Genomic DNA, 18,093 nt, shown 5'->3' on the forward strand with positions numbered 1-18,093 from the left:
GTTCCTGTCCCTTTCCTCAGTTCCTGTCCCCTTCCTCAGCCCATGTCCCCCCCCAAGCTCCTGTCCCTCTCCTCAGCTCCTGTCCCCCTCCTCAGCCCCGTGCCCTTACTCAGCCCCTGCATACAAGCGTTTTATTTTTTGGGGGTGGGGGGGGGAAGGGGGCGGGGAGTGTATCTTGGGTGAGTTCCTGCACTTTTTTACCCAGGACTTGACCCCTGCGCACGCTCCCTCACTAGCAGGCACACACACACACAAGCTCACTCACTAGCAGATGCGCACGCACACACACAAGCTCACTCACTAGCAGATGCGCACACACACACATACACACACAGAAGCTCCCTCACTAGCAGATGCGCGCGCACACACACACACAGACAGAAGCTCCCGCACTAGCATATACACACACAAGCTCACTAACTAGCACACACACAAGTTCACTCAATAGCTAGCAGGCACAACACACACACTCGCTCACTCACTAGCAGGCACACAAAGCTTACCTGGCACTTGTAGGTGAAGGTGTCATTGTCTGGCCTCTTCATTCCAGCGAGGTCAGCAGCGTTTGTGTGGGGGTGGGGCTTGTGTTTGGGAGGTGGGGCTTACATGTGGGGGCAGGGCATGCAGCCTGAATTGCTGTAAATTGTGCAGGGAGACTGACAGGTTTCTTTTCGGCTACCTAATTGTGGATGCACCAGCCCCCAGCTAGTCCCTCTTTACCCCCCTCGGACTGTGCCAACCTGTGTGTTTAAATTGCATAATCCTCATTAATAGGGCTGTCTGCCCGGCCCCAGATGCCGCGGCCCACCGGGAAATTTCCCGGTATCCTGCTGGGCCATTCCGGCCCTGGTCAGATTCACTATTACCACATATGTGGACTATGTTACGTTAGAGAAAAGGGAAATGGTTACAGTAACAAAAGGGTTAACTTGGTGCATTACTTCTGCCCACAGTGTGTTTGGGACTGCACAAAGCATACAAAATGCACTGGGCAGTATTCCTTTTCTAATATATAAAATGTCAGAAACCTGTTGTCTTGCTCCTAGACTGCAACTGTGATTCATGCAAAGCCTGTAGTCGTTCTAGCAGGTCCTATCAAACATCTCTCTCTTATCCTATCCTTTAAAAACCTTATAACCATATCCTAGCCTTTGAAAAATGTCATATTGAACTTATTGCAGGGACTGAATCCTGGGTGTTGCCAATGAACAAGGGAGGGCTGCTTGCTGTGTGTGTTTGTGTATTTAGCAGTGAGTGTATGTATTCAGCAGTCTGTGTGTGTGTATTCAGCAGTGAGTGTATGTATTCATCAGTCTCTGTGTGTATTCAGCAGTCTGTGTATGTGTATTCAGCAGTCTGTGTGTATACAGCAGTCTGTGTGTGTATATTTTGAGTGTATGTATTCAGCAGTCTGTGTGTATTCAGCAATCTGCGTGTGTTTATTCAGCCATCTGTGTGCTTATTCAGCAGTCTGTGTGTGCATATATTTAGCAGTCTAGGGATGGGGAGGAGAAACACATGGAATGGAGAAAAATACTATGACAAAGAGAGGGGCTGGGGAAAGGGACAATGACACACACTGAGGGGCTGGAGTAGAGGACAATGACACACAGAGGAGCTGTGGATGGGGGTAGGGACACACAGAGGGACTGGGGAAGAGGTCAGTGACACACACTGAGGGGCTGGGAAAGGGACAATAATACACTGAGGGGCTGGAGAAGTGGACACTGACACAGAGGAGCTGGGGATGGGGACAGGGACATACAGAGCGGCTGAGGAAGGGGACAATGACACACACAGAAGAGCTAGAATAGGGGACAGTGACACAGAGGGGCTGGGAAGAAGATCAAGAGGCACACAGAGGAACTGGGGAAGAGGACAATGACACACAAAGGGGCTGGGGGAAAGTAAGAGACACACAAGGGGGCGTAAGAGGCAAAGGAGAAAAATGAAGTATAAAGTAAACTAAGGGGGGTAGATACACTAAAAGGGGTAAGACGTTAAAAAGATGGGTTAATAAAAACAAAATGGGGGTTAAGAGACACACAGGTGAAAAAGGTTTTTTTGTCTAACAGATTCTCTAATAGATTCAGGGCTTCCAGGGTCCTTTATTATTATTACTGGCATTTATAAGGTGTGAGAAGTGTTTATGTAATCTGGTACTGTCGGCACAATCTGGTGCTTTAGCTAGTGCTGTGAATGTCTGTGGCAACTACTGTGCACGCTACCTACTGCTGTGGCGGTAGCTTTGTGTGCAGTCTGTGGCAACTACTGTGCACGCTACCTACTGCTGTGGCGGTAGCTTTGTGTGCAGTCCTTTTTATTTTTATAATTCCGTTATAGTGCCTCGATCATGTGTGTATGACTAATGTGGTGCATTAAATAGTGTTAACATTAAAACAGATTAGAAATTGAAATACTTAAGTCAGACAATGGCAACTTGATTATTTTATTAATCTTTTGCATTAGGTTTCTCAAATCTTTTGCATGTCTGTGCTTTATGTGATAATGACAATGCCCCTCCCCTTCATGACACTGTCAAAAAGGGGCAGAGCATGGATGTCATTACAATTTGTGGCTGAAATATCGATATTTAAGCAATTGTCTGAAGAAATTGATAATTTGATTTTTAAACATGTAAAATATCGACCAACATCACTAGGGTCTTCATTAGTTGTTCAGTCTACTTATACTTAGCTTCCATATGCATTTTATTAATTCATGTTTGCTGTGTCTGGATATGAGAATTGGCCCATACTGTGTTTTTTGTATACACTGGAGTACCTGAATATTTAGTTTTGCATAAAACATGTAGAAAGTTTGCCTGACATGCTTTCCAGTGTGAAGGGAAATACATGATTGTACCTCATCTAACACCCTCTCTGATCTGATAAGAAATCCAATCATTCCAGGACAACTTAGTTGAGCACTGGAATGCATATTTCCTTGCACGTGATTTGAAACTAGATGTCTGGTAAATATATTTATTAAATCTGAAAATCTATGTACTTGCTAGTTGTCCCTTTATAACAATATAGAGATGAAACTTTTGTCACACCATATATTTACATTAGGAGGTATTTACTCTATAGGACACATGAAGTCACCCAACACGTGTTTATGTTTATCAGGTTTAAGTTCAGGTGGTGGATAGGTGGCATACCTCGCTCAGGCCCAGATCGTCCATCAGAATTCTGCTTTCGGCCTCTTCGCCTTTCTTAAGCTTCTGTACAAACAAGCTTTGTAAAGGGGTATCAGCAGAGCAAATAACACGCACCTGGAAATAAACAAACTTTTATTTAAAACACGTGCTGAACTCAGCATAGGTTCCTTGACTAGTATTCACTATTACATAGTAGAGTTATACCCCTAATGCCATGGTGAGATAGTTGAGGGTGTCAACCACCGCTCTATCCTCCACTCCAATTACATGGATTTTTTGTATTTAGGGAAAACAAATAGTCTACAACCTAGCATTCTACCCTTTGATCCACCATATACACAGGTACTACTACTTTAAACACTCGACCAACAGGTAAGACTTTGAAGAATTTTGAAATCCAAACATGATAGTGCGTAACTGAGTTTCCGCATTGTCACTGTAAGTTGTAAGTGCCAGGGAAAGAGACAGTATTTGTCAAACCACTCTGAAAAATGTTTTGAGAAAAAGTGGAGCTGTGCTCATAGATCTAAAGCAGCATAACCACTACAATGATCCATAGTAGTTATGGTGCTAAGAGCGTGCTTTTAACAGTAATGATAGATCATTGTATATGCTTTGCTAATGTTTATGTGGGTGTATGTATAGAAGTACAGTTAGATGTGTGAAAGTGCACATATCTGTGTAGTTACATCTGTGAGTTTAAATGTGAGTACACCAAAGAAGCCAATTTTCAAAAAAATCTCCATGTTGTAATTTTTCAACTATTTTAGCCCAAATAATCAAAGTTGGTTGTAAAGATACAAGTAAACAAAGCTACCAGTTCTCAATTCATAACAGCACCATGGAATTTGGACCTCTTTAAAACATCTGTTTGCCAAACACATGTATCTATAGGTTTATCATGTTGAACACCGTGTGATGTCTTACTGGGTCAATTGAGTACTTGGGGCTAAGAGGCAGATCTCAACATGTCAGGGGACATAGTCCCACCATCTTTAAAACCTTCTTAGGTAAATATGAAATGATTTGAAAACAGTTTGACTCTTAACAGTGGAATGATAGTAGCAAACCTCCCAAGTGTCACTATTAAGGAGGGGCAGTCCCTATTTTAAGCCCAAATCCATCTGTCCCTCTTTTCTATACTAATGTCCTTCTCTTCTATGAGCTCCATATTGTTGGTGTGACTTAAACTACAATAACCAGTCTGTGTAAATAAGATAAATTGTTCTTGTTCTAAATTACATTTTAACTACATAAATTAACAGTAAATCACCTAAAGGTTCTTGTAACATGGAATGAAGGTGTCCCTCTTTGTGCATATGAAATGTTGGGAGGTATGTAGCAATGGGATTCTTGGCCCCAAAATCGCTACAGCGGGCTGTGATGGTTACAGGGCCCCTTTAATCCACACAAAGCTGTGTAACCCTTATTAACAATACTAACTTTTCTGTAGCTAAATATATGGTGATGAGATACTTGACAGTGATAAAATCAAATTACAGATAAAAGGTTAGAGGTAGCAGCAGGCAGCCATGCCCCCAGAGTATTAACAATAGAGTCTGAATGGTCAATCCAGAGAGTTTAAGCCAATACTGTAAAGAGGAGCTAATTCATTCCAAGCACTTGACCCCTGCTTTGCTTTCTTCAGCCAAAGTTGGTCAGTTTTATTTTCATGTCATTATACCACACAAATATCAAATGAATGCACAAGCATGAGTCACTGATCTTATTTTCTGCCGCGGGAGTAATACTGCATAGAATAAAAATTCATTGTGCACATCTTGGTAAATAGACTGAGTTGATGGAATTAATTGTTGCATAATTTCTAATGTCATTTCACACAGTCCACTTTCCTGTGGAGCATCTGCAGGAAACCTCTTTATAAAAGAGAATTAAATTGTGTTTCTCTGAACTGCAGATGTTTCCAGATATTTAGTAATAGCTAATTTCCTTTTATGTATTATTAATTAAGTTGTGTTAACATTCTAATCACCACATGCCGTTTACTTTCTTTAATGAAAGCATATGCAAATATATAGGAGAAACCTGTTATACAAAGTTATAGAGTGTTGTAACATGAGGAAATAGAGCCATTATAATTCTGTATAAATTTGCTTATATTAGGCTAGAATGGGACAACCTGTAGACAGCCAGAAATGGGAAAAAGGCTGGAAAAAATATCTACCTACCATGGATCTTCCAGCTGTCCACTAGCCATTGGCAAAATTTAATTTCAGTTAATTCTTACTGGCCCTAAACCCTCAGGTATTTTTGCAGAAATTCTAAATATCTTATGACCAATTTGCCCTATTGTAACAGTATGTAGTACCTAGACCACCAGGAGTGGTCAGTTTCCCAACTCATTGGCAGACAGGGCTTTCTGTACAGCAATATTACTGTAACATGGCATGTATTTGTAGTGCTCTTTTACTGCAATCTGACTTATCTATATCTTACGAATACCACTCAATAAAAAAAACTATGAACAATGAAATGTCAAAAATAAAATGGAATTTGATTAGAGGTCATGTTACAAGAGAGCCAAATAGCAGTAGTAGGTTTGCACTGTAGGAAGTAAATATTAGGCCTGGTTAGTAGCATACTGAAAGGGACACTCCAGATTGCTGAAGTGCTTTATGTGTTAAGAGTGTGTCCTGTTTTTTTCATTTTACAATAAAGTGCAAATTTCAGTAGAAGTTCGCACTTTTACAAATAAACCTTTTTACATTCCCATAGCTTTCAATCAGACAACCAGTTACGTTACTTCCTGGTTTGCTTAGCTCAGTTCCCATTCATTATTTTTTTTTGGTTCAGGAGATAAATCTACCGAACACCCCCTGGCTCATTAAGCTCAATAAAACCGTAGGAATTAGCACTCTTCCTGTGTGGCCATCGTTCGTCCACCCGAACATGTGCTGTAAAAAACGGCGGCCATCTTGTTGCACGAAAGGAGGCAGCGAGACCTGGTCTCCAAATTGGACACTTGACTCCGCGAACACCAGTCAACTTCTTGGGATATGACATTTATGTGGGTCCCTATAATATTTATGTGAATTATGTACTTTATGTCGAGTCATTGTGTAATTTAAGGGGCGTGTATTATGTACCCTTAACTTGCATAAAAGCTGGCCGCTTGGCCTGAATAAAGACATTCTTGTTGTACCCTTCATCTAGTCTAGGCTGATGTTTGGGTATGCGTCTGAATACCCATTGAATACCCATTGGATTTATGTGTATGCTGTATTTTACTCTGGAGAACGTACGAATCGGCATCTGAACTGCGAGCTATAATCACAAAGTAGTAGTTCAGGAGGAAGCGAACAAATGGGTACCTGAAATACCAGCCTTCTTTACCGAGATAAACCCAAATGGCAGGCTATTGCTCAGAACATCTGCCTTGCAAATACTTCTCATTGAACTGTATTGGGAAGTCTGTGTTTAGACAGCAATAGAAAGGCGGGGCTAAAATCACTGTTTTGTATATATACCTCAAATGAAAACTTGTTAGCATTTAATTATGCTTTTTTTCATTGGGTTATATCTAAAACCAACCTACAAAACCTGCAGTTCTCATCTGCTGCCTTTGCAAGCCCTCTCTTTCTAACCCCGCCAAGACTTTCTGTGGCTTCCAATCACAGACTTCCCAATGCAGCTAAATGAGAAGCATGTGCAAGGCAGGTGCTCTGAGCAATTGCTGTGTCTTTATTTCAGTGCTAACAAAACTAGGAAGTAACAGGAGCCGTTGTTTAGAATTTGGCCACCGTTGTAAGAGGTCTTTCATCACGCACACTGGGAGGATCAGTCTTACAATATAAGATTATATAAAGCCAAAATAAACTGCTCTTATTGTCTTTGTCTATCGTAGTACAGGCAGAATTAACTTTAATACATGCTAAAGGACCACTATAGTGCCAGTTACCTTTCTCCAGCGCCGGGCTCCATCGGCGCTGGGGAACTCTCCTCCCCCTGCCGACGCCAGCTCCGAATGTGCATGCGCATTTTTTCAACTTCAGGGTTAAAACTAGAGGGACCTGGCACCCAGACCACATCATTGAGCTAAAGTGGTCTGGGTGCGTGCCTATAGTGGTCCTTTAATATATGTCTGGAATGGAGATACCCTAACACACAAATCTAAATGAAACAGTAAAGGAACACATACCAGTCCTCACAAGAGCTGTGCTGTTGCCTAAGACAGATTAAACAAAATGTCTGTAAGCAGACAAAGAGTAAACGAGAGGGCCAATACAAACCAGTGTGTGTAAATCTATTCACAAACCGAACTTTACATTGGACACGAGGCCATGCGTTTAGACTGGAAGAAAGAAGATTTCGTCTAAGGCAAAGGAAAGGTTTTTTTACTGTAAGAACAATCAGAATGTGGAATTCTCTGCCAGAAGAAGTGGTTTTATCAGAGTCCATACAGATGTTCAAACAGCTACTAGATGCATACTTGCAAAAACAGAATATTCAAGGATATAATCTTTCAATGTAGGGTAATAACTGCTTGATCCAAGGATAAATCTGACTGCCATTCTGGGGTCAAGAAGGATTTTTTTTCCTAGCTTGTTGCAAAATTGCGCTTCACACTGTTTTTTTTTGCCTTCTTTTGGATCAACAGCAAAAAAACAAATGTGAGGAAGGCTGAACTTGATGGAAGCAAGTCTCTTTTCAGCTATGTAACTATGTAACATACACAGAATCAATTGTCAGGCCAAGGTCAGGATAAGAGAGAGCAAGAATAGTCAAAGAAGCCGAGGTAAGGAAACCGTAAATCCAATATACAGTATAAACAAATGCAAAAGGGTAATAAGCGCTCTCTTCTCAAGGGTGAGCAGCAGTTCACCAACAAGGTGTTCCCTCTACCTTGTGATAAATGGACAGATAACATTTTTGAGAAAGCTTCGGCAAAACGCGTCAAGTGAGGAAGAATTTTGGACTTTTATACGGGACTGGTTTTATAGTATTTTATTCACTTTTTACTTATTGTATTAAAGTATATATAATTTTTAAACCATCCAGTCATTTTTTTTGTCCTCCTTACTATTTAATACTGCTTTGCTGCTATACCTGGGTCCACTATATCCAGAGGTGGGGATTATTCCACCTGAAATTCTCCAAACTAGAGCAGGTCGTTGCTCTAGTATATGTAAGTAGGATCATCTACTCTTACTACAATATTTTATATTTACGTACTAGACCATGTGGCGTATTTTACTCTTGTTTTTCATATAACGAATACTTACACCTATAAACTCACCAACGATCTGGAACCTCAAGAAATCCATAGACGGGGATTATTCCGTCCAAGCTCTTAACACCGAGCTGATATAGCTCCTCAAAGTGTGAGTGTGAATATAACACCTTTGTTCTTGTGGAATTATATCGTTCATACATACTGTACCATTATTTGTATCTTTGTTTCTCCTTTTTTTAAAGTTACTCCGCTGGCCAGTATTTCTACTAAACGTTTGTACAATTTCTGATCTTTAGCGCTGTTCACCTTTCTATTTTATCTATACAGTATAAACAAACTCTCAAGAAACAAAATCATGACATGGCAAGGAAACAAGGGTAACCAGAAATTATACCCTATACTGGACTGTGATTGGTCACAGAGGGTTGTGAAGTCACAATTGTGTATACATCATAAAAAAGTTCCACGTAGGCTGACAACACCAAAGGAGACAAATGGAAAGGCTTCATGTCATCAATGAATATCTAAATAAGCGAACAAGGAAGCTAGGGATCAGTGGGGAACATCTTTTTTTGCATCGGATCACATAAAATACCTCATTTCCGTGATTGCACGGTGCTGCAAAGGACAGCAGACCAAGGCTGTTTGAGTGATCAGTCAAGCATTTTTTTCCAGCAGTGACTCCAGTGACTCAAATTAACTACATATTTGTATAAGGACATCTGGACAGCAGACCCGGACTGGCCATCGGGCATACAGGGCAAATGCCCAGTGGGCCACGATGGCCATGGGCCGAGGCTGGCAGGGGAGATCATAGCATCTCCCCTGCCGGCCCATGCAGAGCCAGCACTATCAGAGCACCAGCCCTGCTGTGTGCCTTCATGGGCCGATGGGGAGACAAATTATCTCTCCACTGGCCCACAGGCACTGAGATGTGGCAGGGGGAGAGAGGACCCGGGGAGCTCTATCCTGCAGCTCCGACGGGGTCCTCTCGCGAGGTTTGGAACTTTGTCGCGGTTACTATTGCAACGCTCCGATCTCACAAGAGTAAGCTCTACTCCAGGAAATGCAGGGTAGAGTTCACTCCTCATCAGACCACCATGGATTTCCTACCAGACCACCACGAGTGGCAACAAGGTTCCCTCTCCCAGGGAAAGGTAAGAAGGGAGGGGAGACATAAATCTAATAATAATTTGAAAAAAAATTAAATTGATTCAAAAATGCCCAGGACAAATTTTTTCCCCAGTCCGGCCCTGCTGGACAGTAATTATAATAGCTGTCATAGGATACCATTCATGACTGCCACTCATCTATGTGTTTATTGTGAACACGACTGTGCTCATTGAGGATTAGCACAATTGTGTTTATAAACACTGGAACCTACTGGCTGACATTTCACATTAAAAACGCCAGTTCTAAAACAGTAGTGATATATAGGTAACATGTGTACCCTTTTTGTACTTCACGTATTTCCCTCTCTCTAAATATCTGCTCTGACATCAGCTATTGGGTTGCTGTGGAGAGAGAAGATGCATGTCAGATGCACATGTGGACGCGGAAGTCAGAAATCACTCAAATACCCAATATAGCAGAGCCATCTTTAATACTGATTGGACCCTGGGCAAGCATTTGCTTGGGCCCCCTGGACTTAGCATGCCATCATGCACTCCACCCCCACACAAAAAAAACAAACACACACACACTTAGCCGCACTCATTTTTACTGAGACAAAATACACATACAAACACACATACAGATGCAGACACTGACATACATAGAGATACACACATATAGACATACAAAGACAGATACACATACACACAAGTGCATACACAGGCACACATGCAGATACACATTTACACACACTGACAAACATGCAGATAAACATACACACTAGCAGACGTACAGATAAACAGACAAATACACTGACAAACATGCAGATACACACAATAACATACAGATACATACACGGACACACATGCAGATACACAGACATAATAACACACATACATATAAAGATGAACCGATACTCACTGACAAACACTAACACACACCAACACACATGCAGATACACAAACACACATAATGATACATATTTAGATACACACAATGACACACATACAGACAAACATTTACAGGCACAGATACACATGTACAAACAGATACAGAGACACAGATAAGCATACAGACACACAGATACACATACAGACATACAGACACACAGATAGGCATACAGATATACAGCTACACAGAAAGACACACAGATACACAAGTGGACACACAAACAAAGATTTAGACACACATGCAGATACACATTTAGACACACATAGAAACAGATACACAGACACACAAAAACAGATACACATACAATCATGCAAAATGTAAAATTTTCTGGTCACCCTCCTGTGTCCTACCTTTTAGGTGCAGGAGGGTGACTCCCCTGTGGTCCAGTTGCTGCCTTAGGCTGATGAGTGAGAGCTCTGACTCCCTCCTCTCCTTTTAGTCCCGCGCGGCGCTCGGTGAATGTTGAAAGGCAGTGACCTCCTCCCAGCATTGTGACATCATCACGGGGGGCCCGGTCACGCTCTTAAAGTGCTGCAGCCTTGACCGGGCCCCCGAAAATACATTGTCATCGGGTGGCCCTTAGATCATGGGCCATCCGATGGGCCCCCTCATCATGTGGCCCATGGTGGCAGTTCCACACAGGAACAGCTGCTTTGGGCCCCCGAGGATGTCAGGGCCCGAGGCAGCTTCCCCTTTTACCCTGCGTTAAAGACGGCCCTGCAATATAGTTCTTAAAGGAACACTGCAGGCAACACAACATCTTCATCTAAATGGAACGCTTTAACCCCTTGAAGTAAGATTGTGCCCGAGAGTCTCCTGGCACCATAACAACTTCACTTATATTAAGTTGTTATAGTGCCTATACTGTCCCTTTATTGTTAGATTAATCCCACAATAATAGACCAACGGCTGTACCTTCATTCATGTTACCTTGACCCTAGAGAGGTCATCTTGAACACATTCAAATTATGTAATTTACATGTATTTCAGTGGTTCCTGTATATTTAAATGGACACTATAGCCACCCAGACCACTTTATCTCATTGAAGTTGACTGGGTGCGGTGTTCCTGTCTGTTTATCCCTGCAATGTAAAATATTGCAGTTTTTGAGAAATTACATTGCAGGGTTTAATCCACCTCTAGACAGCCACTAAATTACATTGAATGTCTTCAAACACCCCATAGCAAAGTATTGATTCAATGCTTTGCTATGGAGAAGCTTTTAATGCGCTCGCTGTGATGTCGCGGAAGGAGGAGCTTGAGCCTTAACGCTGGAAAGAGGTAAGTAAAAAACAAACAAAAAAAAACCCGTTAATTACTGGAGGTCGGGGGCACTTATTAAGTTAGAAACATTGACACCATAGCATTAGGACTACAAAACTGTGTACACGCTATAGTGTTCCTTTAAGTAGATAACTTTTTAAAGAATGCATTTCTGTCCCTTTAAAAACAGAATGGATTCAATATTTTGCTACTGACTAATCATATAAATTTCACTTTTCACCACAAAATCACTGATTTTATTCAAATAGGATAGTCATTAATTCACACAAACACCTTGTCAAAGTCGCTTCCTGTGTTATTTTATTTTTAGTTTGATAGAATTCAAAGGCAGGGAAAACTGCATAATCCTGTCACAATGTCTCAATAGTTTCCATATCTACTTTTCTTGCCTGCTTAGTGGAAAAACTCCCCCTTTTGATTAAATGAAGGTTTCCAATCATTTTTGCGGTTATCAACAAATGTATTATTCAGTATGTTAAAAATAGGTTCTGCTTCGAAATTCTACTTATCACGTACAAGGTCAAATGACATAATAATGTCCAAGTTATTGCATAAAAATCACACAAAAAAGAAAATCAGCAGCAATGTCACTAAGAAGAAGAATGAGAGAGAAAATACTAGAAAGAAAATATAGGTTAAAGGGACACTGTAAGCACCATAACCACAACAGCTTCCCGTCTTTGGTTGCCTAAGGTCTATCATTGCCATCCAAGGTTAACCAGTTTTGGATGCGTTAGAACATAATAGAACATTATCTGAGCATCTGCAGAAAACCAGACCCCAGTATTTATGAAGGTTGGACAGAAAATGAAAAGACAGCACAAAAATACTTCTTGTAGCATAATCACTACAATATGCAGTAGTGATTATTATGCGTAGTAACCCTTAGAGTAAAAATAAGCTCACTTATGGTAAAGTAAAATCTAGATTTGAACAAAGATTCTGTTAAGCTGTGCTGAACGAATCAAATGTAAAAATATAATAAAAGTATCAGCCTTTGTAAAATTACACCAGGTGTTTCATTCAATCAATTGTAGTTTGATGAGTTTACAAAAATAAGTTCAATGCAGTGGAGTTGATTCCCACCCCAGAAGGGGTGACTGGTGACAGAGTGAGGGAGGGGGTGACAGAGTGACTGAGGGAGGGAGGGGGTGACAGAGTGACTTAGGGAGGGGGTGATTGGTGACAGTAACCGAGGGAGGTGGTGACTGGTGACAGTGAATCAGGGAGGGGGTGATGGTTGACAGTGAATCAGGGAGGGGGTGACTGGTGACAGTGAATGAGGGAGGGGGTGACAGGGCCTGAGAAGTCAGAACATTGCCGTGGTAACCTGCAGCAACGCTCTGATTGGCCAGAGGTAGCAAGATACAGCACAGTCTGCAGCTCACACCCGGCAGAGCTGCAGACTGTGTTGGCTCTCTCCCTGGGCAGACGGGAGGGGCCTCGCACCTGTCGGCACACAGGGCAAGCCGCTGGGCCTCCTACTATGTCAGGACTCTGAGTCCCTTAAATGACACCCCATTCAATTTTTATTTCTAACACATTTGTATTCCTAACACTACAGAATACCTTTAAAGTAAACTAGGTTTTTGTCATCCTCAACCTGAAGAAAAACACCACCCCTCCTTTTAATTCTTACCAAATGCCAACTTTTACTGCCATTAACTTATTAATCAGGCTATATATTCCTAGGTGACTGCAATGCATACAAGGAAAATAGACTTGTGCCTTCTAGGCAAAATGAGAAGATGGTGGCGGTAAGGAATTTAAAAGGCCTTTAACCCCTTAAGGACACATGACATGCGTGACATGTCATGATTCCCTTTTATTCCAGAAGTTTGGTCCTTAAGGGGTTAAAAGAATAGCAGTTAAGAAGGTAAATTAGAAACAAAGTCGTAATAATTTTTTTATTTTATATCATATCATCTGCTTTGTTTCTCTATATTTATGCCATCCTTATAGCACATGCATTATGTATTTCTCTTTTGTCTGGGTAATTTGTTAAACAGATCTCAGAAGGACATCAGGAGAGGGCTTTGTATATACTTATTTACAAAGCTGTGCTTCAAATTTGTATTGGAAATCCATTATTCCCGCTTATGGTACTTGCTGTTGGATTTTAGTCCCCCAAACCGGAGAATAATCGCCTTTATAGTATACATACTTTGAATTACTGGTGATCCGTTTTTGTTGGAGTGCTATTGCTGGATTTACTGATCTTGGAACCTGGGCTTGAGGGATTATGCACGTTTTTCATAACACCAAATATCTGGGAACAGTGTGCTGCAGAGGCGGCACTCTAATTAGGCGGTTTAGGCGGCCGCCTAAGGCCTCGCGCTGGCGGGGGCCTCGCAGCCGCCTAAACCACCTGTGGGCAGAGTGTGTCAGGTCCTCGGGCAGTGACCGAGGACCTGACACCAGGAGGGGGCCCGGCGGCTTGCCCGGTATGCCGCCGGGTGCGAGGCCCCTCCTGGCACCATCGCAGACACTGGTCTGCAGCTCCGCAGTGTGCAGAGCTGCAGACCATGTGACTCGCGAGAAGTGGCCAATCAGAGCGTTGCCGCGGGTTACCACGGCAACGCTCTGAAATCTCGCGAGACTACACGGTCTGCAGCTCTGCGGAGCTGCAGACCGGGAGCTGTGCCCACCGGACCACCAGGGAGCCCACTGGACCACCAGGGAAATCAAGGTAGGCTCACCATCACTCCACACAACACTCTGCCTCACCCCCCCAGTCACCATCACCACACTCAGCCTTACCCCCAGCCTCACCACCCCCCACCACCATCACCCCCACCACCCTCAGCCTCACCACCCCTAGCCCCCACCACCCTCACCATCACCCCCACCACCCTCACCATCACCCCCAGCCCCCCTCAGCCTCACCCCCACCACCCTCAGCCTCACTACCCCTAGCCCCCACCACCCTCACCATCACCCCCCACCACCCTCAGCCTCACCACCACCCTCACCATCACCCCCACCATCCTCAGCCTCACCACCCCTAGCCCCCACCACCCTCAGCATCACCCCCCTCAGCCTCACCCCCACCCCCCTTAGCCTCACCCCCCACCCCCCTCAGCCTCACCCCCCACCACCCTCAGCCTCACCTCCCACCACCCTCAGCCTCACTACCCCTAGCCCCCACCACCCTCAGCCTCACCCCCCCACCACCCTCAGCCTCACCACCCCTAGCCCCCACCACCACCCCCAGCCCCCCTCAGCCTCACCCCCCACCCGCCTCAGCCTCACCCCCCACCCACCTCAGCATCACTCCCCTCAGCCCCACCCCCACCACCCTCACCCCCCACCACCCTCAGCCTCACCCCCACCACCCTCAGCCTCACCATCAACCCACCACCCTCAGCCTCACCATCACCCCACCACCCTCAGCCTCACCATCACCCCACCACCCTCAGCATCACCCCCACCACCTTCAGCATCACCCGTCACCACCCACCACCCTCAGCATCACCACCCACCACCCTCAGCATCACCCCCACCACCCTCAGCATCACCCCCCCACCACCCTCAGCATCACCTCCCCCCACCAGCCTCAACCCCCACCACCCTCAGCCTCACCCCACCACCTTCAGCATCACCACCCTCAGCATCACCCCTCACCACCCACCACCCTCAGCATCACCCCCCACCACCCTCAGCCTCACCCCTCACCACCTTCAGCATCACCCCCCTCACCACCCTCAGCATCACCCCTCACCACCCACCACCCTCAGCATCACCCCCACCACCCTCAGCATCACCCCCACCACCCTCAGCATCACCCCCCCACCACCCTCAGCATCACCCCCCACCACCACCCTCAGCATCACCCTCCCACCACCCTCAGCCTCACCCCCTCTCACTATCACATTACCCCCCTCTCACTCTCACATTACCCCCCCCCCTCACTCTCACATTACCATTACCCCCCGCTCCCTCTCACCATCAACCCCCCGCTCCCTCTCACCATCAACCCCCCGCTCCTCCCGCTCCCTCTCACCATCACCCCCCCTCTCACCATCACCCGCCTCTCCCCCCCCCCCATACACACAACACACTTCAAGCAGCTACCCCATACACATAGGGTCTCAGACAAAAACGCAAACATGTTCAGAGACATACATTCACACACACAAGGATATTCTCTGTCAGACACACTCTCAGGCACATACACAGGTAGACAGTGCATCAATGTGTATATGTGACACTTTTTTTTGTTAGTGGGGCCTCCTGTTTGCGTTTCGCCTAAGGCCTTATAAAGTCTAGAGCCGCCTCTGGTGTGCTGCATGCATATGCACAAATGGGCATCTCAAGACGGAGCTATTTCGCTAAGCACAGTGCTTTTGGGATAGTGTGTTTAAACCCATGCACTCTATAATTTGGTGAATCAAAATCAAGACATCAAGAGAGTGAATGCTGCGTGCACTCCAGGGTGAAGCTGTTCCATTCTTTTGTTAAACCACCAAACATTTATAGGGATACTCCACTGCACAAATATAGATATTTTTCAAATAACTCTTTGGCAGATATACCCCAAATGAAAATATATATGCACTTAATTATTTATCGTTATCTGTTTGAAAGCGTTATCTGTTTGGAGTTGTACAAGTTCTGAAGTTCCTTCATATGCTGCACATTCCCAGGCTCGGCCGTTTCTGCAATAAGTAATAACACTGTGGACAAGATGCGCTTGTATGGCCAATCAAGAGAGAGAGTGAGAAAGAAAGAGAGATCTGAAAGAACTCTTAAAACCTTTCCAAAGACCAGAGCCTACGTGTCCTATAATCGACTTAGGCAGTCGCCTATGGCGCACCGGTCTGGTTGGCGCAAGTTTCGAGTGACCCGGCAGAAGGGAAGCGCACAGGGACACTTGGGGGGTGATGACACACCATTATGGGACACAGGGGGGGAGGGAGAGGAGGAGAGACCACTAAGGGACACTGGAGGGGAGGAGAGACCACTAAGGTCTAAGGGACACTGGGGGAGAGGGGGAGGGAGGAAAGACCACTAAGGGACACAGGGGGAGAGGGGGAGGGAGGAAAGACCACTAAGGGACACTGGGGGGTCGGGAGGGGGGGTCGGAGAAAGCAATACACATGGTACTTCCCCTTCCTGTTTGCTTGTAGTGCTTGCTTAGGAAACTGCTTGGGGTGACAGCATATTTAGGCTACCAGCCTTTGCAAGTAAATTAGGGAGAGTGAAACAAGAAGAAGAAAAAGAAAAAAAAAAGCAGCAGAAAAAAGGACATACATAAAATTAAACTTTCTCTAACTGTGGTAGACTTGGTATGTGATGATGGTGGAATCAGGGACGTATTAGCCGCGAGGCAAACACGGCATTTGCCTTGGGCGGCATTTTCCAGGGGGCGGCAAAAAAAGCCACTAAGGGAAAGATGGGGGAGAACTCTAAGGGACAGGAGGAGGGAGAACACTATGGGAAAAGGGGCAGGGGAGAGTACTATGGGAAAGGGGAGCAGGGGAGAGCAGAAGGGACAGGAGGAGGCAGGGGAGAGCACTAAGGGACAGGAGGTAAGGGGGTAAGGGGAGCTCACTAAGGGACAGGAGGTAAGGGGGTAAGGGGAGCTCACTAAGGGACAGGAGGGCAGTGAAGTGCATGAAGAGACAGGTGGTAAGGGGAGATCACTAAGGGACACTGGAGGGGGGGAGGAGACCACTAAGTGAAAGATGGGGGAGGGGGGAGGAGAAACCACTAAGGGAAAGATGGGGAGGGGGGAGACCACTAAGTGAAAGAGGGGGGGGGGGGGGGAGGGGAGGAGAAACCACTAAGGGAAAGATGGGGGGGGGAGGAGAGACCACAAGGGAAAGATGGGGGAGAACTCTAAGGGACAGGAGGAGGGAGAACACTATGGGAAGGGGGGCAGGGGAGAGCACTATGGGTAGGGGGTACAGGGGAGAGCACTATGGGTAGGGGGTACAGGGGATAGCACTATGGGTAGGTGGTACAGGGGAGAGCACAAAGGACAGGAGGAGGCAGGGGAGAGCACTAAGGGACAGGAGGTAAGGGGAGCTCACTAAGGGACAGAAGGGCAGTGAAGTGCATGAAGAGAAAGGTGGGGAGATCATTAAGGGATGGGAAAGCAATAAGGGATAGGAAAGCACTAAGGGACAGGAGGGGATGGGAGAGCACTAAGGGACAGGAGGGAAGGGGACATCACTAAGGGACAGGAGAGTTCTAAGGGACAGGATGGGAGACCTCTAAGGGGCAGGGGAAGAAGTGGAGTTGAGACCACTAAGGGACGGGGGAAATGGAAGAGATCATTAAGGGACGGGGGGAGTGTAATACACACAGAAAAGCTCAGGAAGGGATGAATGAGAAGAACAGAAGGGCTGGTAGGGGAGACAGCGACAGATAGAGGGGCTCAGGA

The 18,093-nt window shown here is 45.1% G+C and overlaps 1 protein-coding gene across 1 annotated transcript in view; it reads right to left on the reverse strand.

The window, feature by feature from the left end:
• AFG1L (AFG1 like ATPase) overlaps nt 1–18,093 on the reverse strand; it is a 179,273-nt gene that overhangs the window by 6,580 nt on the left and 154,600 nt on the right. The window contains exon 12 of the mRNA XM_063443531.1: nt 3,164–3,277. Within this exon, the coding sequence (XP_063299601.1) occupies nt 3,164–3,277 (114 nt within the window). The remainder of the gene's footprint in view (nt 1–3,163; nt 3,278–18,093) is intronic.

Source organism: Pelobates fuscus, chromosome 2 (genome assembly GCF_036172605.1).
Source record: "Pelobates fuscus isolate aPelFus1 chromosome 2, aPelFus1.pri, whole genome shotgun sequence".
NCBI classification, from domain to species: domain Eukaryota; kingdom Metazoa; phylum Chordata; class Amphibia; order Anura; family Pelobatidae; genus Pelobates; species Pelobates fuscus.